At 52.1% G+C, this 23570-nt stretch overlaps 1 protein-coding gene across 4 annotated transcripts; it reads left to right on the forward strand.

Annotated features, from left to right (window-relative positions):
- The first annotated feature begins 362 nt into the window (after window positions 1-362).
- On the forward strand, window positions 363-22053 carry TPM4 (tropomyosin 4). 4 transcript variants are annotated; one of them, XM_026500411.4, is made up of 9 exons: window positions 363-664; window positions 6566-6691; window positions 11020-11153; window positions 13009-13126; window positions 13606-13676; window positions 14636-14711; window positions 16334-16396; window positions 16482-16551; window positions 20608-22053. In XM_026500411.4, exons 1-9 carry the CDS (start codon window positions 551-553, stop codon window positions 20688-20690), a joined length of 855 nt encoding a protein of 284 aa, XP_026356196.1. In that variant the 5' UTR covers window positions 363-550; the 3' UTR covers window positions 20691-22053. The 4 variants fall into 4 exon arrangements, with proteins under 4 accessions (XP_026356196.1, XP_026356198.1, XP_026356197.1 ...); XM_026500413.4 differs by lacking the exon at window positions 20608-22053 and adding an exon at window positions 17581-17879 and having other exon boundaries at window positions 481-664; XM_026500412.4 differs by lacking the exons at window positions 363-664; window positions 6566-6691 and adding an exon at window positions 6960-7232.
- Window positions 22054-23570: the final 1517 nt, after the last annotated feature.

The raw sequence follows: 23570 nt of genomic DNA on the forward strand, positions 1-23570 counted from the left end.
CCAGGGAGCCCCTGGGGCAGTGAGGGTGATGGGATTGGGATCCCACCCAATACCTGGAGACAGGACCAGAGGGCAGGAGAAGGGAGGACGGATGCCTCCTCAGCCCACGTCACCCCTACTCTGCACCCACACCCAAGCCCTCCTCTGTGCTCCCCAGCACCGAGGGAAATTGAGGCCGGCCGATAGGCCACCAGGGTCCTCCTGAGCCAGTGCTGTGCTCGCACGCCCACAAGGGACCTGTGTCACCAGGTTAAAAATGGAAACGGGTCGGGCTTTTTCTTTTTTTTTTTTTTTTTCCTTTGAGAAAATCCTAGGCCCAAATAAGGCGAGGGCTGCGGGGCGGCTGGTGAGCTGGCCAAATCGTCCTGAGCAAGCGAGTGGCGGCTGGCCCGGCAGCCCGGGCTTGGGCCTCCTCCAGGTCTCGCCCGGCAGCGGGGCGGCGCGCCCGGGAGCCTATAAGGGCCTCGCCCCCGCCTGGCTGCTCACTCGGCCCGGCCCGCAGCGCAGCCCCCTCCGCAGAGTCCTCGGTGCCCGCACGCCCGCGCCCAGCATGGAGGCCATCAAGAAGAAGATGCAGATGCTGAAGCTGGACAAGGAGAACGCCATCGACCGGGCGGAGCAGGCCGAGTCAGACAAGAAAGCCGCGGAGGAGAAGTGCAAGCAGGTGAGGGGCCGGCCGCCCAGTGCCCTGTCTGGGCGGCTGCTCCTGGCGGTGAGGCCGGCCTCTGCGACCCGAGGTGGGGGTTTCAGGAAGCTCGGTACCCGAGGTCAGGGCAGGGGCAGGGCTGGTGCTGTCTGGCTGAGAGTGAGGGGACCATTGTCTTTCCAGGGTGCCTGAGCTGGGAGAGAGAGGCCACTGTACCCCAGCAGGGCTAGGGCGAGCAAAGCAAGAGAGAGAGAGAGAGAGAGGCAGGGCGCGCTCGGGCAAGGGAGGGGTGTTTGTGCGTGCGGGATAGGTGTGCAAGCTGGAGCGCGTGTAGGTGTGTGGGGATGAGAGGATGAGCGTGGGGGGTGTGTAAGAGATGGGGTGGTGGTTCGATGCCGTGTGTGAGAGTGTATTTGTGTGTCTGGGCATTTCTGTGTGTGCGCAGGTGGTGTGCGCACAGGTGGTATGTTGTGTGTGTTGTGTGTGTGTGTGTGTTGGCTGGAGAGAGCATGGGAGGGTAAAAGCGTCTGTGACAGTGAGTGTGTGCAGACCAAGGCACGAGTGTGTGGTTGTTGGAAAGTGGGGGTGAAAAGAGTCTGGCTGTGTTCGTGAGTCTGCAAGGGCGTGGGTGGTGGTATCGCTGTGGGCTTGTGCGTAGCGGGGAGAGGCTGGCTGTGTGTGCGTGTGCTCGTGCCAAAGCTGACATGACAATAATGGAATGTGTGTGTGTCAGGGTGAGCGTGTGTGTGTCAAGGTGACTGTACTTGTATTGGCGTGTGTGTGCTTGTTGGGCGATTGTTTCTGTCAGACTCTGTGTGTGTGTGTGTGTACATTAGCGTCCAGGTGAGGGTGGCAGCACCCAGCTACGTGTGTGTGCGTGTGTCTGTAGTAGTCAGGGTGGCCGTGCGGAGCTGTGTGTGAGTGTGGGCCACCCTGCCCCATGTCAGGACAGACCCAGGTGTGATTGTGCAGGAAGGGTGGCCGAGTGTGGGTGTGTGGTGGGGGCAACTGGGTGAGAGTCAGGACTGGGGTAGTTGGAGATCTGGGGGTAAACCTGAGGATCTCAGTGCATCTCTGCATATCTCAGGTGCCCCCGCCATCCCTGCGGGGAGCCCAGAGGGGAGAGGTGGTGGTGCCAGTGGCAGGCAGAGGCCTTGACCTAGAGCTCTAGAGACGAGTCTGGCAGAAGGCTCCGGAGGTAGGGCGCACCAGGGGGCTGAGCGGCTAGTGGACTGAGGCCTGGGCTGGGCAGTCCCAAGGCCATGGTCTGGAGCAGAGCAGAAGTCAGCTGTCCGGGCCTGGGCGGCTAGATCAGCCACTGGGAGGAGGGAAGGGGGTGCTGCTCTCTCCTTAGCACCCTGACCCCCACGAGGACTCATCCGCACCCTGGGGTTAACCACCCAGCCCTCAGGAGCATTGGGGTCTCAGATAAGCCCCCAGAGCCGCCCAGGACAGAGACACCACATGCCTAGCCCTGCCCAGCCCACATGCCAGGCCAGCGTGGAAGGTAAAAAGGACAGGCTCTGAGCTCAGACTGGCTCTGTTCACAGCTGGGTCACTGAGCGCCGTGGAGCAAAGGCCTTCACCGGTCTGTGCCTCAGTGGCCCCATGTTTGAGATAGGAAGGTGACAGCAGTGCTTCCCTCACGGCCGTGGAAGGATTAGAGGTGACTGCAGGTGGAGCCCTTGTCCTGGTGCCTGGCACAGAGTAAGCACTCAATAAATGCAGGATTATTTCCTGCCCCGCCTTACACCCTACTTCCCCTGTGGGCCTCCCCATCCCCCAGCATCCCGGGGCTTCCCTAAGAGCCTGTGACACATTCTTGGAGGCCAGCCCCACCCCAGCACTCCCTGCCACACTCCCTTCCTCCTTCCTCCCTGGCAAACACAGACACCCATCTTGTGCTGGCCCGGAGCTGCCCACTTCCACCCATTATTTAGCCCTTGCCACGAGAGGCTCAGCTAGGGATTCAGACAAAAGCAAGTGTATGGCTCTAATTTTCACTAAGGTGTGAGTGACTGATACAGCACATCTCCCAAGGTAGACACAAACTCAAAAGGGAAGGCTTCTCAAAGCCTTCACTTCTGCCAGCTATATAGCCAAAAAGGCAGGGAGAGGTTTTCTGGCCTCCAGCTGGATTTCCACTCTGTTCTTGTTTTTCCATGAAGCCACCCACTGAAGTGGCCTTGTGCTTGAACCAGGCTGGATCTTCTTCTAACTTTGACTCAGGACACATCGCTGCCCTTCTCTGAACCCTCAGTGTTCTTAACTGAGACATGGGGGCATGGGCTACCTTCCGATGGCCAGGCGCAGAACACAAGATTCCAGAGGCCCAAAGCAGAGGCCACACTCCCAAGGGGCCAATGGCCTGTCCCACCTGAGTATGGAGGCAGGAGGCAATGAGGGACTTGACTTAACTGGAGTGTCTTGCACTTCAGGAGGCCCAAGTGTGGGTCCTGGGGCCAGCCTGCCCCTTAGAGACCCTGCAGCAAAGTCTTGATTCTAGGCCCTGTTTGTCCAGTGTGGGAACAGGACCAGGAGGCCCAGCCCTCCCGCTTCCTGCCCGCTCCCCTCCCAGGGCAGTGACATCCGCCACAACTGGCCTTTGACCCCACATCCTGCCTCGGCCCTGTCCTAAGGCCCCATTTACAGGGACCAAGGTGTGCAGTCCATGACCTTCCCAGCCATTTTACAGGCAGGGAAGCTGAGGCCCAGAGGAGGGAGTGACTTGTCAGAGACCGTCCAGAGCCAGGGCAAGACTACCCTCCCTGGCAAGGTGCCATACACACCAGCACACACTTTGTGCTTAGAAATTGGGCAGAGGGAAGGGAACCCGCTTCATGTCAGTCTTACTGATTTTTCCTACCTGGCTCTAACCACTGAAGGGTTTGGGGTGTGTCATTGATTCATTCTGCAAACTTCCCCTGGACTTCCTTGGTGAGCACTGGGCCCAGCCCCACACTGAGTGATGCTGGGGCTCTGCTCAGAGTGACCTCAGCCCAGCCCAGCTCTGGAGGAGCCCAGGCTGGGAAAGACAGAGCTAGATGCAGAGAAAGGCTCCCTGCCTCAGCAGTCAGGGCTGGGCCAGGGGAGGGACAGGGACTGGGGGGGCCCAAGGGGGCAGTGAGGCTCTGCCCAGGACGGCAGGGCAGGCTTCCCAGGGGGAGGCGGCATTGGTGCTGGGTGTGGAAGGTCAGTGAGAAGCACAACCTAGAAGTCAAGAGAACCAGCTTTGGAATCAGTCCGATGAGGGTTCAAATCCCCTGTCTGTATGGCCTGGGGCAAGTCCCTTCCTCATGCTAGGACTCAGTTTACCCTTCTGTGACATGCAGCTTCAGTGAGACAGTACGTATCGTGTGCCTGGCACTTTCTAAATGCTTCAAAGCCCCCGACCCACATGATCCCAGTCCCCACCCCTTGTTGTGCAAACCTTGCTGGAAAATGTCATGAAAAACACAACCACCTTTACACCTGGATGAGCCCAAAGCTGCAGAACTTGCTCTCACTCTGTCATGTTAAGAGAGTGCTGTGCTGGGCACATAGTTGGCACCTAATAAATGCTGCACCCCACAGATCCTTCCAGAAGGAAGTCAGGTGAAAGCTGGGTCATACTGACTTGTCTTTAAGGAAATTGGCTCATTTTCTCCATCAAGGCAGAAGTTTCGCAGCAGCTGCTGGGGCACTCAGAGACCACAACGACAAGGCTTCCATTTTGCAGATGAGAAGACTGAGGCCAGAAAAGGGGACATACAGCTGGGATTTGGAGCCAGGCATCTAGGCTTATTGCCTGAAGGTCAAGATCAGGCCCTGTGGAGTCTGACATAGGCCTGAGCTCCTCACCCTTCTCCTCCTCTGAGCCCCTAATCCCCTCCCCATTCCCTAGCTCAGCAGTAGGACACTCAGTGGCCTTGAAGACAGGACAGGAGGCCTTTTAAGAATTTGCACAGGGGATACCTGGGTGGCACAGTCAGTTAAGCGTCAGACTCTTGGTTTTGTTCTCAGGTCTCAGACTCAGGTTGTTTTCTCAGGGTCCTGAGATCGGGCCCCACATCGGGCTCTGCGCTCAGCATGGAACCTATCTGGAATACTCTCTCTTTTTCCCCTGCCCTTGCCGCTTGTGCGTTCTCTCTTGCTGTCTCTCTCTCAAATAAATAAATAGATCTCAAAAAAGAAAAAAAAAGAATTTGCACAGGCACACAAACACACACACACACAAAGCATCTGGCACATTTTACACATCATCTCAGGGGTGAGTGTGCAACCCAGATCAGATTCAGAGCTTGACCTAGAAGCCGCATCAGCTTTTCTAACATACCTTCTTTGGGAAGTCCTAAAAAAGAGGGAAGTCAGAAAGGGACACAGGAAAGCAGGCCTGGCCTAAAGGGCCTGTTCAGAAGTGGGTTCAAATCCTGTGCTGGGTGACCTGGAGAAAGTCACTCCACCTCTCTGGGCTTCCTGCTGGGAAAAGGAAGCAGGAGGATGAAGCAGGGCCCAGGGAGGGCTGCTTGTCCACCCTGGGAGCATGGACTGGACCAGGGGGTCAAACTACCAGAGACAGAAGTCAGATCAAAGCATGAGCCGGACTGACCACCGCAGACCAGAATTCGGGGCAGGGGAGGGAGGTGCAGCCTGGAGGTGATAGAGAAGGCTTCCTGAACTGACTCTTGACTGGTGTGGTGGAGGTGATGGAGATGGAGAAGTGAAGGGGTCTGTGGTTTGTATCCCATAGATCTGAGCTTTTCAAGGTGGGAGGGCCAAGAGAGGGGCAAGCCTTCCAGGATAAACAAAGAGAACTGAAAACTTAGGGAACGTGGGGGACATTTTTATTAAAATGAACCTAAGCCAGATGTGCAGTAATTTTAAAGATTTAACCTTAGCCTTCAAAGGAAGTGGTCTTTGAGGGGGATCTCTCTTCTAGCCAAAACCCCCAAATACAGGAGTGGGGTGGGCCTGAGCCTTTCAACCTTTCCGAGTTTTTTGTTGTTTTTGAGAGCGAGAGAGAGCGCGCATGGGGCAGGGGTGGGGGCAAGGGGCAGAGGTACAGGGAGAGAGAGAATCATATTTTTTTTTATTTTTATAATGATTTTTTATTATATTATGTTAGTCACCATACAGTACATCCCCGGTTTTCGATGTAAGGCTCGATGATTCATTAGTTGTGTATAACACCCAGTGCACCATGCAATATGTGCCCTCCTTACTACCCATCACCGGTCTAGGGGAGAGAGAGAATCTTAAACAGGCTCCACACCCAGCGCCAGCCGGACTAGGGGTTCCATCTCACCATCCTGAGTTCATGACCCCGAGATCATGACCTGAGCCAAAATCAAGAATCTGAGGCTTAACCCACTGAGCCCCCCGCCAGGTGCCCCAACCTTTCAGAGTATTTTGTGGGAAAGTCGAAGAACCACTCTCTTGGTCAATGGGGAGCCATGGCAGTTCTAGGCAGAAGGAAGGCAAACATACATTTAGAAAGTTTCTCTGGGTGCCAGTGTAGGAGGCAGAACTAGAGAGGGACAGGCTGGGGCTTGGAGGATGACCTGGGCCCAGAGTATGAGACTCCTATTTCTGCTTAACTCGGGATCACCAGCAGTCCGCACCCCTGAAACTGGGATGCAAAACTGAACGAGTGTTTCTGGGAAGTGTGTCGGGAACTTGTTTCCGAAAAGCTGTAATCGATTCTGAAAGGGTATCCAGGACCCCCCAAAAGATAAGCACACACAGCTGTCCCAAGAGATGAGAAGAAGGTGAAAATCGTATTAACAGGTAGCATTTGGTGCACAGTATCGTTATCCCTGTTTTGCAGATGAGGCAACTGAGGCCCAGGGAGACAGAAGAGGGCTCTTGTGAATGTAGGAGACGCCCCTGCGCCACGGGTACGTGGCCCCCAGGCTTACACGTCCCCCCATCTGTCCCCAGGTGGAAGAGGAGCTGACGCACCTCCAGAAGAAACTGAAGGGGACGGAGGATGAGCTGGACAAATACTCCGAGAACCTGAAAGACGCCCAGGAGAAGCTGGAGCTGACAGAGAAGAAAGCCTCCGACGTACGTGCGCAGTAATGGGGGCGCCCGCGGCTGGGCCAGGCAGGAGCCCCGGGGCCGGGTGGGCGGGCAGCGCCGGAGGAAGAGGAGGAGGAGGAAGAGGAGAAGGCGGTGCCTCCCGGCGCTTTCTCCAAATAAGTCCCGAAAAGGGGCACTTTCCAGCAGCTGTGGCCAGCGGTGCCGACGTCAGGCCCTCCCCCAGCGGTGCTGACGTCGGCTGCCGGGCCTGGTGACCTCATCGCCCCGACGGCGGCCGGGCCGGGGGCGGGGAGAGGCGGGGGCGGCCCCGGCGCAGGCAAAGGCTCGGGGGCCGGGGCGCGGCTGGTGCAGCTTTCGCCAGAGCCGAGCCAAGCCTAGCCGAGCGCCCGCCGCTGCCCGCCGCCCGCTGCGTGCGCCTCCGCGCCTCCGCGCCATGGCCGGCCTCAACTCCCTGGAGGCGGTGAAACGCAAGATCCAGGCCCTGCAGCAGCAGGCGGACGAGGCGGAGGACCGCGCGCAGGGCCTGCAGCGGGAGCTGGACGGCGAGCGCGAGCGGCGCGAGAAAGTGAGAGCCCGCGCCCTGGCCCCGCGCCCCGGCATCCCCCTGCCCGGCGCGCGCTCCTTTCTCCCCTTCTCCCGGGGCCGCCCGCTTCCCGCGCTCCCCGCCCGCCCGCGGCGGCGGCTACCCGGTTCCCCCCCGCTCCCCATTAGCCCGCCTTCGCGCCCTCTGGCCTGGGGGCTCCCGGAACGCGGACCCGCACCCCCCTCCCCTGGGCGGGCTGCTGAGACCCCCTTTCTCCGCGGTCAGCCTGGGACGGGGGAGGGGGCGCCGCATCCGGATCGGGTGTGGCCGGCGGAGCGGGTAATGGGGGGAGGGACTCGAGGTGGATGCACGATCCTGGAGTGGGGAAGGGGTTGTGGGGGGGCGCCGCATTGCCATCTGACTCCGGGCTGGCGCCGGGGTCCTGGGCGGGGCTGGGGGGGGGGTTTACAGGCGACTGGACCCTGGAGCGGGAAGTGAGAGTGGAAACATTGAGCTTCCATTGTCTGGGGTTGGACTGGCCGACACGGACTCGGGGAGGGGGGGCGTCGCACTTTCTCCCCTCTTACGCGGCTTCCCGGCTCCTGCTGAACTTTCCCAGCTGTTCCCAGGGGCGCGGCGGCGACGTGTCTGCTCCTGGCGGGGGGCGGAAGTTCAGCCCGGAGCCGCCGGCCTTTCTCTCCCCAGCTGGTCCCTGCGGGAACGACCGCCGAGCGACGGCCGCGGGACCCTGCCTTTCTCCAAAAGAACTTAGGAATGTTAGCTCGGGGCCCTGGACCCAAGATGGTCTGGTGTGCCTCAGCTCCATGCTGCGGGGCCTGAGGACAGATAATGGGGCCGACGGAGGAGGGCCCTCTTAGCCTCCCTTCGTCCTCGGACTGCCCCTCGGGGCAGGACAGATGGTGGAAAACTCCTGGGGCAGCGGAGAGATCGGATTCCAATGCCATCTCATACCACTTGGTACTTAACCCCTAGGAGCGGTCTCCCCATCTGTAAAGCAGCCGCGACAATAATGCCGACCCCCTACGATAGCTGGGAGGGTCCGGGGAGTAGTGGCACATAGTAGGTGCTCAGTTCCTGGGCTGTTTTTCCTCCACTCCCTGTCACCTCAGAAGAGCTCAAAGTCTAATGGGTGTGAGGGGTACAAATAAGGGTGGATAGCATTGCAGAGGGGTTCAGTGTCCTTTCTGTTGGAGCAGGACAAGGGAGCAGCCCCCCCCCATGGGGTAGGCTTCAAAATGTGGAGCATTTATTATCATAGAATAAGAGTTTGCTGGCAGAAGAGCCCTAGGTGTGCAAGAAAGTTGGGGGAGAGGGTGGAAGTCCAGGGCCCGGGAAAGCTGGAGTGTTGAGGCTGAGGAGGGGGGACCCCAGAAGTGGAAAAGATGCCCTGGGTGTTGACAAGTCTGGAGAAGAGGCCCACACCGCCCCAGTGTTGGCCTGAGTGGAAGCATTGGGTCCTGTCAGGGTTGCTCTGGCGTGAAGAGGCCTCGGAAACCTGGTGCAAGCCTCAAACAGTAGCTGGTTTGGCCTCTTTCACACAAGGAACCGGCAGAACCCTCCCTCTGATCTCATCCCAAGTCATCTCGCTGGAGGACAATTACTTCGGCTTAAAAATGGCCCTCAGCCTCGAGCCAAGACTTAGGAATAGGACAGTCCAGTTGGGACAAAAGATGTTTTTGGAAAGTTTTGGACTTCTTCAAAAGTTTGCTTTTCAAAGCGTGCTCCTCTTGGTCAGGACGGGGAAGTCTGAAAAAAGTACTTGGGCAAAGGAACTGAGCCCAGAGGGGGCAAAAAAGCCTTTCTCAGTCTCTTGTGGAGAAAGCCAAGAGCCGGCGTGTGGCAGACTTCTGGGTCTGCCTCCCGACAGCTGGTTTCGTTTAGATTTTTGTGTGATTAACCGACATCTTCCTGTTCCTTTGCCACATGTATCTAGCAAGCCTCTTTTACCTTATAAGGGAAATCCTTTGTAGAGTGTAGAAGCTTTGATTGCAGGAAGGGGTGGAGCCCAAAAGGACTAGCAGTGACTAGCAGTTTTTCAAAAATACATATATATGTAAGCACATATATAGTCGTGTGTGTCAGCGTTCTTTCAATTCCAGGCAGTTGAAAATGTGCCAAAAGCGTGGTTATCAGGATTCCAAATTCCCCACAGAAGGAAAGGCTCACTTTCATTTTTTAAAGACAACTCATAAGAAAGCAAGCAGTTTTGTATGATCTTAAAAATCAGTACCTTGACTGCTAATGGGGATGGGGTTTCTTTGGCGGGGAGGGGGGGGTTGATGAAAATGTTCCAGAATTAGGTAGTGGTGTTGGTTATGCAGTTTTGCTAATGTACTAATAACTGTTGGGGGAAAAAAAATCAATTCTTGCCCCCGGTGCTGAAGGAGTTAAAATTCATGTTATTAAAAAGAATAAAAGGCACCCACTCGTTGGAAGGAGTGGGTGAATTTCTTAAAATAGTTCTTTGGTGGTTTTAATGTAGTCTCCAAATTGGTGTTTCAGAGGAAGTTGCGATGAAACACCTGTGGGAGTTTTCCTTCCGTCTGCTGCTAAGACCCTGGAGCTAAGCACAGTTTCCCGAGTCTCTGTGTTTTTCAGCATCTCTGGCCTCATTCTTTTATTCCTTTTTTTTTTTTTTTCCTGCTGTATAAATTCAGGGGGCAGGGGAGGGAGCAGTTTCCTACTAATTTTTATGGCCTTCCCCCCATTCAGAGATTGTCTTGATAGGAAGAAACCTGTGTAGCTTTACGCATCTTCCCTCCATTGAGTTAAATTTCACCAAGTCTTCAGTGTTTCTTGCTGAGGGCAGCCGGTCTCGAAGCCCCCACAGGACTCTCTGCGGGGTACAGATACAGCCAGAGAAAAGCCCTGGGCTGGGGTTCCTGAGGCCGTTTTCTCGCCAGTTCTGTGAGACTGAGCGGGACTAGTGCCCCGAGCTGGACCTCTCCGTTTCCCCGTTGTAAAAATACCGGAGAATTAAATGAGGTGAAATCATGGGACTTCCCACATGCCAGGTGCAGGGCCACACCCTCAGTTACAGTCTTCACGGGGCTGGGGCTGGCATGGGGAGGCTCAGAGCAGTGAAGCAGCCTGCCCAATGCCACACGGCTGCAAATTGGCAAAACAGGGATTCTGACCGAGCGCTTTTTGAGCCCGGAGTTCTGCTTTTACGTATGCCGCCGTAGGACCTTCCTTGTAGGTGCAAATACCTTGAAAGCCAGTATCACCGTTCTGACATCCCTTCCGTGCCCGTGACCAAGTTTTCTTTTCTTTTCTTACTTAGATCCTTTTGTCGCATCCTCTCTGGGCCAGACTTAGTTCAGGGTGGTGTTCTGATGGCGCTGCCCCCCTCCCCCACGTTGTGTGGCTGACATTTAACTGAGGCATCCATATTCTTGCGTTTCTTACCATTGAGGTGACTGGGAGCAGAGCTTTTTATATGCCCTGGTGAGCCAGGGCACGGGTGGCCTTACTCTCTAGCAATCCCAGAGAGGCCAGCACGGTCTTCTCCCAGCATGCGGTGCGCTTGGCACTCTTCCGTGTTGACTTGACTGCCTGTCCTCTTCTGGGATACACACCTTTGTCCTCCAGTGGTGGATGTTCCCGGGCGTTTTGGGGGGAAGATCATATGGAAAATTCATGTTCTCCAGATGAGAGCATGAATTCCTTACTGCCTGCATTCCCAGGTGGGCTTTGTCGGGTGGGGGTTGGGGGGAAGCGTGTTAACCCGGGGAAGAACGCCATGTGAGTTGGGGATGCTGGGCTGGCCTTTTACTTCTTAACCCGGCTGCACCTCTGACCTCCCCAGGCCGAGGGGGATGTGGCAGCTCTCAATCGACGCATCCAGCTTGTTGAGGAGGAGCTGGACAGGGCTCAGGAGCGACTGGCCACAGCCCTGCAGAAGCTGGAGGAGGCAGAAAAGGCGGCCGACGAGAGCGAGAGGTAAGGCTGCTTCTCAGAAGCGGGTTTGCACCAGTTTGCAGAGGGCTGCTTCGCAGATTCTCTGAGAGCCACTGTGTGTCTCACTGGTGTTCTCACAATACCAAGTTCCGGGGTGATGGGAGAGGGGACGGGAGATGAAAACTTGGAGTGGGCCATCTGCACAGACGATCGTTAAGCCTGCTGTCAGGCAGGAACCACTGTATGTCAGGGACACTCGCAGACGAGCGCCATCAGTATACTTGCGACTGCCTGCGCTCCTCACCTCGGTGGCACGCCCTCTGCATTTGGGCCTCCAGCGGGATGCGCCGTCCTCTGGAGCAGGATAATTCATGCCTTGGTGCGGGCTCTGGAGGACTGAGGGCAGATTGTGTCATTCCCAGAAGCAGCAGTCTCTGTGTGGTGGTAAATGGGCTCCTTGTGTGGTAACGGTGTGGGCCGGGCCAGTGGTCATTGTGTATCTTCCCCACGATCACACCAGGATTCTCATTTCACCCATCCACCATGGCTTCCTGGTATAAAGCCCTCCAAAGGATTAATTTCTGATTGTGCTGTTGTGACATCAAGAACCAGCCAGGGAATCTTGGAGATTGACTTTGTCGGTTGCCCATGCGGGAAATTTCTTCCCGTGCAGTGTAGGACAGCCTGTGCCAGGCGAGGGCACACAGCCCAGCAGAGGCTTCCCGGTCAGCCACCAGGGAGTGGGAAGGATCCAGTCACACGTTGCTCATGGCTGTGCCGGGGGCCTGGATTAGCTGCTGCCCATGTTCCCGGCCATATGTCTCACTTCCAGGACCTCACCAAACCCAGAGAGCCTGGGAAGGCCCCTCACTTCTCTGTGTCGTATCACCAGAGGCCTTTGGTGACGCCCTTGGTGAAAGACTGCTAGTTTTCGTAGAAAGGATTCTCTACTTGGGAACTGAAGGATCTAGATTGAAGTCTGTACACTTCACGTTGGGCAAGTCACTTGGATCTCTCCAGTGCTCAAAGGTTTCCTTGGCTTGCTCGTGGGCTGAGGTTAAGGCTTTGCACAGATGTGAAGGTGTCTTGACAGTGAGCTAGCAAAGCCAGTGACATATTTATTAAACAACAAGGCATGTATGGTCCTCCGCTCCGGGCAGGCATGACATGCATCAGTACGCCATCCTGGGTTGGCCTCTTTGGAGGTATCTGGGCTTACCTGGTGCATTCCGAGCAGTGCAGGCCAGAGGGAGCCAGCTGCGTTGTAGCTATCCAGCCGTCCCCCGGGCACTGTCCTTTCCAAACTGGACGTATCCACTTCGGTTCGGCTCCTCCTCACCCCTCACCTTGTGGGTACCTGCCTGTTTCCTGGTCTTCCCACGGCAGTCCCTTCACCTTTCTGGTTTCCAGTCCCTCCTCTTTCTGAAACCTTCCTGTGGTTCCTCTTCTGGAAAGCCTCCCGTGACACATGCACACGTCCTCCCCCAGTGCCCTAGAGTTCATCAATCCCACAGCCGGGCCGGCCCACACCTCCATCACACTGTGGTAACTGTTAGCGTATAAGTACTTCTTGTTACTGGTTAGCAAGAGGCCGTATAGGATGGGAGCCTGGACCCTGGAGCCCGATCGCCGGGGTTTGAATCCCGACTCTGCCACTTACGAGCTACGCAACCTTGAGCAAGTTACTTGGCCTCTCTGTGCTTCCGTTTCTTCCTCTGTAAGATGGGGATGGTGCAGCTCCTGGGATAGGAGGCAAAGGGGAAGTGAATGAGAACCACTCCACAGTTTCCTCTTTGGAGCACGGTTCTTGCAGAGGAGTTTGGCTGAGCAGACGTGTGGAGGTGTACGATGGGCCATAACCCGCGTGTGGAGATCATGACGACGTTGCTCCTTGCAGAGGAATGAAGGTGATAGAAAACCGGGCCATGAAGGATGAGGAGAAGATGGAGATTCAGGAGATGCAGCTCAAAGAGGCCAAGCACATCGCTGAGGAGGCCGACCGCAAATACGAGGAGGTGAGTGGAGCTGGCAGAGGGCAGCAGCAGGAAGTGGGGAGGAAATGGCTCTGTGATAGGGAGAGCCCTGGGGCCACCTAAAGGAAGCTCTTGGTTAGTTCAGCTGGCCTTCTGCATCCACATCTGTTCTTCCAGAGACAGCCGCTTGGCTAGGAATCCGTATCTTCCACAATGCCAGCAAGTCCTGGGGAATTCTGTGACACTTGTCTAACGTAGCAGGGAGACCAGTTGATCAGATCACTTTTTGTCCCGCAGCTGGGTGTTTTGGCTAAAATTGGGCATCATGGGTCTTCAGACCACGAAAGCTCAGTTGGTCTTCTGCCGGTCTCCGTGGTCGGCTTCCCGTCCCGTCTGCCTCATTCCTGGGGCCCACGTCCTCGCAGATGGTCTGGGCGACACCTTGCCATCCACAAAGGTGGTGGGGAGGCATCCTACTAGACGTGGTTGTTGGGGTCTTAATCGATCTTCTCCGTCTGCAGGTGGCTCGTAAATTGGTCATCCTGGAGGGCGAGCTGGAGAGGGCAGAGGAGCGCGCCGAGGTGTCTGAGCTGTGAGTGGCAGAGCGGGACTGAGAGGGGGGCCCAGCTCAGCCCCTGGGCAGAGCGGGGGGGGGGGGGCGTTGGTTGTGTGGACAATTGACCCTGACTCTCTGAGGCCTCTGCTCGAGTGGATGGGCATCTGGGACTCCTAGCTCAGCCCTCCCTCCTTGCCTCCGTGGCTGACAGAATGTCTTTTTGTTCTGACTGCCCTGGGAAGCACTGCCTGCGTGTTCCAAGGTATTGGAACAATACAGAGGTATTGGGAAATAGAAGTGAGACGGGCAATAGCAGAGAAGCCCGGAAGTCCCATTTTCCTGGAGAGGAAATCTCGGGAGGCTGAGCCTTCTCAAGAGAATGCTTACCTGGGGAAGGCAGGCTTCCCTGTCAGCGTTTCTGCTCTGTTCTTGATGGCATTGTCTGCCCGTGGCACATTCCTGGGTTTGGAGCGGGGGGAGGGGGAGGTGAGATGCTTGACCACAGCTCCGAGCTCTGAACAAACAAAAAGCCTCTCCCCTTGGCCTCGGGTGAGGAATCCAGCTCCAAGGAGCATCCGGTGGTGCTGAGAGAGAGGATTTAGTTTCGCAGATCCATTCAGAGCTTGCCTCCTGGAGTGTCCGGTGCACACTGATTGCCGTCTCCCAACCTCCCGCGCTCCATTTCATTCTTACACCTTCCGGAGGCAGCCTCATCCATCCTAGATTTCACAAGTCCCTGTTGCCTCACCCTTGGCGGGAGCTCAGGAGTGCTTTACAAACCTTCCAAATACTGCTCGGCCTGCGGCACCTTTGCCAGGCGCGATAGGGTTTGGATAAGTGCACAGCGCTGCAGCTCAGAGAGAAGCCATTAACATTTTTCCCCCGCATTCCTTCCAGGGGCCCTAGGCAGCGTGGATTCCTCTTTTTGAAAGCTTTCAGGGGAATTGCCTGCTCTAAGGGGGGATAGGACATAAAATTCCTTTGTCTTTGCACAGAAAATGTGGTGACCTAGAAGAAGAACTCAAGAATGTCACTAACAATCTGAAGTCACTCGAGGCTGCATCTGAAAAGGTTGGTGGTTGGCTTGCGCTGGTGGTTTGCTGGGCTTTCTTTTCTCCCTCCACGGTGCACGGGAATATATGCCAGGGTATTCGGGATCTGAGCTGTATTGGCTACCCGTGGGTTTGGTGCCCAGCAGCAAGGTTTTTCCGCCACAAAAAGAGATGTCTGGTGGCTAGATTTCCTTCTTGCGTGGGGTCTTTGCACCGTCTTTTATCTCCACCTTCGATGAGAGTGGAGAGGGAATAAGAGATTCGTACCTGGTCAGGCTCCTCTTAGGGAGATCTGAGCATAACTGTCTACAGAGCCTCACGCTCAGGAATCCCCTGGATCCTCCAGAAACACACTCTAGAAGGTCGAGCAGCAGATAGGAGAGGCGCAGTTGGGCTTTTTAGGTTGAGATAGCACCCGAAGCAGTCATTACCGGAGAGAACCACATAGGAACAACGTACACACTCTCCCGTGGCCTGCCCTGTGAATTCGCCATCCTGCTCGCTTCCTCACTCTCCCTGCCGCCTCCTGCCTTCCAGCTGCATTGAACATCTAGGTTAGGGGTTTCTCGGCTTTATAGCCCCATGTGCTGCTTTTCCTATCCTGATGGTGGATCACATTTGCCATAATTAATGACACGCCTTCCTTGCTAGATTGTAAGTTTTAAGGACAGGGTCTGCATCTGTCTTGTTTAGAGCTATGTCATTAGTATTAACAGGGATACAAGGATATTTTGAAGAGCAAACGTAGCTCCTGTGTGCACGCCAAGTTAGCTCCCGTGGGCCAGGCCAGATGCTGTCCTGGGCCTTGGGGGTACATGTTACAGTGATAATATGGCTTCTGCTCTGCAAGAGCTCAGGGTGTAGTTGAGTAGAAGAGACTGACCCGATAATAAAGTGCTTCGAGACTTTCAACAGAGGAACCTTGGAAAGTTGGGGAATGAGGAGGTTGTCATGAGGAGGTGATGTTGAAAAGGGCTGTAAGCGCAGGGAAGGCCAGGAGCTCGAATTCCAGAGTCAGGTTCCAGTCAGTCATGGTGTGGTCGCTTCATGGCCGTGTGACCCTAGACAAATTCCGTAACCTCTCTGTGACTCTTCTACTCACCTGTAAAATGGGACTGAGGCTATCTGGCAACCTAGCGGGCAGCTGTAGGGGTTAGCGGATACCAATCTGAGTTGAACCTTGCAAGACAAAAATCCTTTCTGACGGGTAGTCATGGGGAAAGGAACATCATCCCATGCTGGGGGGGGTGAGGTGGGGGGCTAAGGCTGGGAGACTGGAGCGTTCCCAGAACGTGTTTGGGAAAGTCGGTGGGAAGCGGGGTTGGAAACATCTGTCGGGCCAACTCTGGAGGGCTCCCCGTGCCATGTATCTCCATGCAGCCCTCTGCTCCGTCCTCTTCACAGTTCCATCTCTAGCTATCCCACCCAGGCCTTCAGCTCAGTCGCACCCCAGAGGGCCCTTCTACACATTCCCCTGAGTTGTGTGCACATTGCCTCTGCCTGGAAAGGTGCTGTCTCCACTTGGCGTCTTGGGCATGTTCGTGGTGCTTCAAGCACATGCTTTTCTCCAAGGAACGGAGAACCCACGTTCTTCTGTGCTTTTTTTTTTTTTTTTAAGTACTGTTTTGGTTTCTCCCACAGTATTCTGAAAAGGAGGATAAATATGAAGAAGAAATCAAACTTCTGTCCGACAAACTGAAAGAGGTGAGCGTGATCACAGCCAGCTCGTTCAGGTTTCTCTCGCGGCTGGTGTCGAAGCAATCATAGTGACTCCTTTCTTTTCTTCTAGGCTGAGACCCGTGCTGAATTTGCAGAGAGAACGGTTGCAAAACTGGAAAAGACAATTGATGACCTGGAAGGTACGAAACTACATCTGATTACGTTTGCTCTGCCTCCCCCTTGGTGACAATCTGCGGACAGGTGGGAGGAGTCTGTGGAAGGACTGAGTTGGGCTTTGTTCACCCTAGGAGAGTCAAGTGCAGAGTGAGGGCACATCTGGGGGGCTGGGGCCCTGAAACAGGACAGTGCAAGTCCCATGCAGACCTGGGTTGCCATTTTTCAAGAAGTAAAAGCTCTCTGCTTAATTGGCTGCACATGTGAATACAGAGACCCAAATATGGCTGATTTTGTTTTAAAAGTCTTTAGAATTTCCTTCAATTTGCTCATTCCTGAGAGACGCCTTGCGTTTTTAAAATGCCTTACATTTTTACAGAAGCTCTCTCCCAGAGAGCTCAGAGCTTATCACAATATGAGAAAATGGAAATACAGAGAATGCAGAGACTGAATAAAGACTCCAGTCTGCAAGTCTGGTGCCCACATATCCCAGAATCTCTTGAAGAGTTCCAACTTGGAAAGAAAAGAAAAAAAAAAAAGAATTCTGTCCCATGTTCTTCATAAAGTAACCGGGAAATTCTAGCATCTCGGGACTCAAACAAAATCTAAAACTATCTCACCCAGAAAGGGCGCCAAACTTGTTCCTCAGACCGTGTGTCCCAGTGTTTGGTTTGGGAGGTGAGGTTTCCATATAAGGGAAAATACCCCATTCCAGAGTATAACCTTTGGACTGGGTGACATCACTGAAAGTCAGAAATAGCTGGGGCGGGAGACTGAGGGTAGAAGCTGTGTTCCATTTCTGGTCCCCCTTCTTTTAAAGGTTCCTTATGGCTGACCCCCACAGAGTTTCGAGCCACTGGGAAACCATTCCATTGATCTTTTGCTTCCTCATTTATTTTACATAGGACTCAACTTTCTTCTAGTTCGTGCTTTGTTTTCTCACTTTTTTTTTTCTTCCTCTCATTGTTCATCTGTGGCACTCCATTCCGACCCTCACGTTCTGTTCCCTGTACCTCTTCTCCTGAACTCTCTCCCTGGGGACCTCCGCCCTCTAGACGAGCTCTACGCTCAGAAGCTCAAGTACAAAGCTATCAGCGAGGAATTGGACCATGCTCTCAACGACATGACCTCTCTCTAAGAGGGAGCTGGGGTGCCGCCCTCTGTCCTAGCAATACCGAAGTTGGCCTTCTCACTGTGGTGCCTACACTTCCCGTGGGCTTCTAGAAGCTCGTTTCCTGCCTCCTGGTTTGGTCTTTCAAGCCTTCCTCTGCTGTGTCTGTGGCTGTGTGACCGAAATAAAGACAGGCGCTCCTCGTGCCCAGGCCCTCATTTTCGTTTCCTTCACTTGCCGCTTTTGAGCCGTAGCTGTTGATGCCCTTGCCTGTGGCTACAACAGAAAGTGGGTGGTTCAGATGAAGAGCTCATTTCAAAAGGAAAATGATGCCCACATGATTCTTTCTGCCTATATGAAAACAAAAGCCAGTTTGGCATGAGCTCTCAAATATGTGCGAGCTAACTATATCTGCATGCCGATAGCAGTTTTTCCTTAAATAGAAATTGTTTTTGAATGGAGACTCATCCAGCCTCATAAGCAGCTTGTGAGAGTCAGCAGAACTTGCAAAAACTGGCAGGCTTGTGCCTAAAAAGAGGCTCTTCTTGAATGGGGTTTGACCTACGGATTCAAAAAGCGGCAGTGGCATTCTGGTCTCCTTATGCTTCCTTTTCGCGTTTGTTTTCTCTGTGTTACACTCTGAGAGTGGTGTCCGGGGTTCCCTGTGTCTTCACTGTTCACGGAACATCTGCCCAGCCCTCAGTCCCGGGAGGAAGCTTGCCAGTGAGCCTCACTCTATCCCCTGCCCTTAGAAAACAACTACACAAGGGATGAAAGCGTATCGCATCAGCACGGAAAGGGGGTGGGAGTTGCTGGAAAGCCAGACAGAGAGAGATGATTCATTCCCGAGTTCCAAAGTTGCCTGAGACACTAACCTCTATCTCCTCATACTTGATTTAACTCGAATCAGGAACCTTGCTTTGGTGAGAACTCTTAAAGTTAGCCTGTGGGCATTAAGAGGTCATATAGTGACCAAAACCTCATAGATTTTTCCACAAGAATCCAAATTTTAAATATTCTATCCACTTCTCCCCTGCACCCCACCACCACCACCATAAATTATCCCAGAACCACTGCCCTGTTGATGTCCGCGCGTGTCTTCTAGACTGCCCCTTGAACCTGGGAGTAGCAGGAAGATCTCCAGTTAGAGCCACCATTTTTCGTCACCATAGCTTATTATTCCTCATCCTATAATTTTATTCAGGTGGGAACCTCTGTCCCAGTTCTTTATATTCATTCCTCCAAAATCCACCTCCCTTAAACTATTCACACCGTTTCACCCTCTCCCTGGTTTTCTATCATCCACCCCGAACTTTTGCAGAAACCTCTCCCCTCACACACCTCTATACTGAATGACCGTGGAAAGGTTAGACTATGAAGGGGTGGGTGGTTTTTTTTGTTTGCTCACTCTATATATTTGTTCCTGGGATTTTTCCAGATGTAGGTGGCCTCCACCCTTTGAAATAACTGCAGCCCTGCTTATTCAGTCATTCTACTTAACTAAGCACCTAAGTGGAACTTCCTTTCCAGAGGTTTGGGCTATGGACATCTCCTACCACCTGTTGACGGTCTGTGGGCCTGTCACACTTCTCGAGGGCAATTGATACTTTAGGGAAAGGTATTTGATCTCAGATCTAATACAAAGTAGATGCCAGGGAATCCAAGTGGCAAGGTGAATGAGGTCAGGATTTATGGTGGGGAGACCTGGGTTTGAATCTCAGCCCTGCCATTTTTTTTTAGCTGTGGGCGCTTGAACAAGCTGCTTAGCTTTTCTGCAAAACAAAAGTGGTTGCTCCGTGAGTGAGGATTAGGTGAGACCACGGAGAAACTGGCTCACACGGAGTGGGCACTGTCCATCCACATTAGTCAGGCCCAGGTCACTCACTGTTCTTTTCTCTGACCGAATCCACCCCGCTCATAGCAACTTGATGTTTTTAAGTGCCTCATGAGATGAAAGGTTCAGCAGTTCTAGTTGAAAGACTGCCGTCTTTGCAGTCATTTTTTTTTTCTTTCTGAAAATTTCCAAGCTGATCCTATCACAGTTTATGAGGCATTTTGCTTTCCTCCAGTATTTTAATGATTCTTGGCCTAGTGTCTTATCAGCCATCACTCATTGCAAACCAGTTCTGTCTTGATCGCTGTTGTGCCGAGCTCTAAATGGCATCTTACTTTTTCAGTTTTTGAAAATTTATTTTATCAGCTTGGGCACTTAGTAACTCACCTGTAGTCTGACTTAGATTTTCAGTTATGCTGCATTTATCTGGAGTTTGACTACGTGGCTATGGACACACAGACACAGTAACACAATTATGCCTGAAATTTCAATGGCCGTTCCCAAAACCTCCAAAGGAAAAACGGGTTTCAGGATTATAATTTCCTACCAAAGGCTAATTAACTGGCACTAGGGGGGAAGTGTACTGTTTCCCATACCTTGGACTGAAGTCTTATGTTTGTGCAGCACTTCCTAAGTTCTGAAGCCCCTCTCGTTTCCCCATGCCCCATATTGCTAGTGTTATCCTTGACAGATGGGGAAACAGAATTTAGCAAGGTTAAATGGTGTATTTCAGTGGCACAACTGGGGCTTAAGTCCAGGTGTTCTAACTCTATAGATTGCCAGATTTAACAGATGAAAACATAGGACACTGAGTTAAATTTGAATTTCAGATAGGCAATGAAAAATTTTTTGGCAAAAGTACATCTCATGCAACATTTGGGAAATACCTGTCCTTAAAAAAGTATTTGTTGTTTACTTGGAATTCAAATTTAATTTAAGACTGTATTTTATCTTGCAACCCTGCCTCCCATATTTGATACTTGAGCTCTCTTATTCCATGGTATTCTGCTGTAATTAAAATGTAAAGTACTTTCTCTGCTATGACTTTCACTATGATAGTTTATGGAGTTGAAAACTTTTTTTCCTGAACAAAGATGCTTATTAATTTATTTTTCCCCCACTCTTAATCCTCACCAGAAAAACTTGCCCAGGCCAAAGAAGAGAATGTGGGCTTACATCAGACACTGGATCAGACGCTAAACGAACTTAACTGTATATAACCAAAACAGAAGAGTCTTGTTCCAACAGAAACTCCAGAGCTCCATGTCTTTCTCTTGTAAGAAGTTTCTTTTGCTATTGAATCTTCGCTTTGCTGGAAATGTCAAGCGAATTATGAATATATGACCAAATATTTTGTATCAGAGAAGCTTTGAGCACCAGTTAAATCTAATTCCTTCCTTTTTTCAAATGGCACCAGCTTTTTCAGCTCTATTTTTTATCCTTAAGTTGCATTTATTCATAAGGTAGGCAGGGTATTTCATATTGAGCATACTCTCTTAAGACTGAGGGCGTTTGGTTCCTGGGAGAATAGACAACCCTACATTTTTTTAAAACAACTCCAGTATCTAGTCATGGGTCAACTTAAAAGTCCAAAGAATATATAACCTTCTGGGCCACTGTTGGTCACATGACAGGTAACCAGGTTAAAATATGGGTAGGGATTTTCCATGTAGAGCAAAAAAATAAAAAATAAAGCCAGGGGGACGGGGCTGACTTTGTGGGAAGTCGTAAACCATAGACAGATTAACCTAATCATCTTGGCTGTTTCCCACACTCCGCCATGCAGAACAAACCATCCTCTGGGCAGTCAGCATGAGAATGCTTGGGAAATAATAATAATAATTACCCCAATATTTTCTGGGTAGATTCTTGATGTTAGGCTCTTCTACATGTTCCTTTCATTCTAAAGTTGTTCTCTGAGGAGCAGATAGCTTATTCCAATAATGACCCATGCTTGTCTGCTCTGATCTGAGACCATCTCCTCAGCAGGAATGAATGTGGTAGAATTCAGTCTTATTCAGAGAAGTCCTATCAAGAAGACCACTAGCCATCAATAACTGAGCAGTTGTTAGCAAATATTGAGCAGAAGGGGCCTTTGACAGCAAAATAGAGATAAAGTAATTGGCCTGTAGCTTCATCTCCTTTATACTTCAGGGAATGGCAGACTGAAGACTTACTTATGTAGGACTTTCATTCCTTCTTCAGGACCAAGTTAATAAAAGACCAAGAAACTCCTGATTAAACTGGATATGGAGTATTTTGTAGGCAGGGCTGCACATTTTGGCTTTGTTATATTTCTGCTTTCTTGGTTAACATCTCAGAGCTGAAACATTCCACATTCCCCAGCAATGTGGGGGCCAACTCAAGTTTACAATTCTGACAAAATCACCCTGCTTCTAGCTTATCCAAATCCTCTGCCCCTCACTCCTATTTATTAAGCATCACACTACCCGGAAAGTACACTAGCAAATTGTGCAATTGAATAAAACCCACACTTTTCATTTAGATTCTTGCAACTGTATCATATGTAATAGTATCACTTTTTCTACATTTTGGTCAAATAAATTTTTACATAAACTGTAATTTGTGTGAACCTCAGAATGTGTTTGGGGGGATACTGAAGGTACTCTGGTTCAATGAACGCTGATGGGATGGGAGGGAAAGATAACCGTGCCAAGATCATTAACAAATGTTACTTGCATTATACCATGACTTCATATAAGGATTATGATCTCTATTCAAGTGAGAGCACTTTGCCTCAGTAATTCAAAAGCTCCTGTCCTTTGTTAAACCCCGTCCTTCCTGAGCCAGGCTGTGAAGAATAACTAGAATTTTAATCAATGAGACAGGAGCAGGGAAAATGGTCTCTGTTGCTTGAGTCAGGAAAGCACAAGGCTTGCCTGCGTAAGGCTTCTGTGTGTTGCATATATAAAAGAAGGAAGTAGGAAAGCTGGACGGTAAGCTGGGTCCATACTGATGAGAGCCTGAACTTAATTTGGTCAGGAACGGAGAGTCGCTGAAGACTAATCAACAAAGAAACACATTAGGAAAATCCACTTATTTTCAGGAAGGGCCAGACTAGAGGCAGAAAGGCTAGTTACGAGGATGTTGCATTAATCCCAGGTAGTGCTTGCCATGGAATGAAAAGGAAGAAGTAATCTGGAGGAAGTAGTCTTAAGACAGCTGACCACCTGGCAGGTACTTAAAGAAGAAAGTCAAAGATGACTGCAGTTTCACTACCTGAATTGCTCTGTTATCTGCCTCAAGATCTGATCTTGGGGAAGTGGGGTAGGGAATCAAAAAGAGAAATGAAAGCCTTTAAAACATTAATGTGGTATGCAAACAATTTTTTGTCACCAAGTATAATTAAAAACATTTCCTTCATATGATTTCAACATTTAGCTGATGCTGTGAGCTTGTTTAGATGGTAGATGCAGGGAATATCAATGACTAAAGCATAATTGCTTTCTCTAAGGGCTCTACCATTACTAGACTGAAGTTCCTTCTCTCCCTCCTGCCTACCCCCTTGGGCTATAATCTAATCTCAGGATACTGTAACAGTCAATCTCATGCCTCAGCACTTAACAGAAGTGTTCAATGTTTGTTAAACTGATCTCCCATCTCCGGGAGTTCCCAATCCCATGACGTGTATGTGGAACACAGGGTGAGCTTAGGGCCAGATGGTGAAAGCCTGATCCTGACAGACCCTGGATGGGTACTGGATAAGTGTTTTAGAATGAACACACTGCAGAGTGCAATCAGAATTAAAGAACAGAATAATCAGGGAGACCACTGGAGAGAAGAGCAAGGGTCAACAACTATCTAGAGCTAAGATGTGCGGGGATGAAAGGGCGGTATCGAGGATGACTTCGGTTTCACTCAGGAGGGAATTCGGGCCAGGCTAGTTTGAGTAGAAGTTGCCACGTTCAGTTGCGGACATGTTGAAGTACCTCTGCCAGATCCAGAAAGTGGCTGGAGACAAGGATGGCCGGGCTGTGGATTTCCTGAAAGAATCACCCGTTCAGAGATACTAGCCGCAGGAGCGAACGAGCTCCCCCAGAGTGCGAGCAGACCTGGGACCACGGGGAACTCTTAAAGGA

Source organism: Ursus arctos, unplaced genomic scaffold (assembly GCF_023065955.2).
Source record: "Ursus arctos isolate Adak ecotype North America unplaced genomic scaffold, UrsArc2.0 scaffold_14, whole genome shotgun sequence".
NCBI classification, from domain to species: Eukaryota; Metazoa; Chordata; class Mammalia; order Carnivora; family Ursidae; genus Ursus; species Ursus arctos.

Coding starts and splice junctions, on each gene's coding strand:
- TPM4 (XM_026500411.4), top strand. CDS start 551: ATGGAGGCCATCAAGAAGAAGATGCAGATGCTGAAGCTGGACAAGGAG. Junction 665..6,565: donor CGGAGGAGAAGTGCAAGCAG/GTGAGGGGCCGG, acceptor ATCTGTCCCCAG/GTGGAAGAGGAGCTGACGCA. Junction 11,154..13,008: donor GCGGCCGACGAGAGCGAGAG/GTAAGGCTGCTT, acceptor TGCTCCTTGCAG/AGGAATGAAGGTGATAGAAA.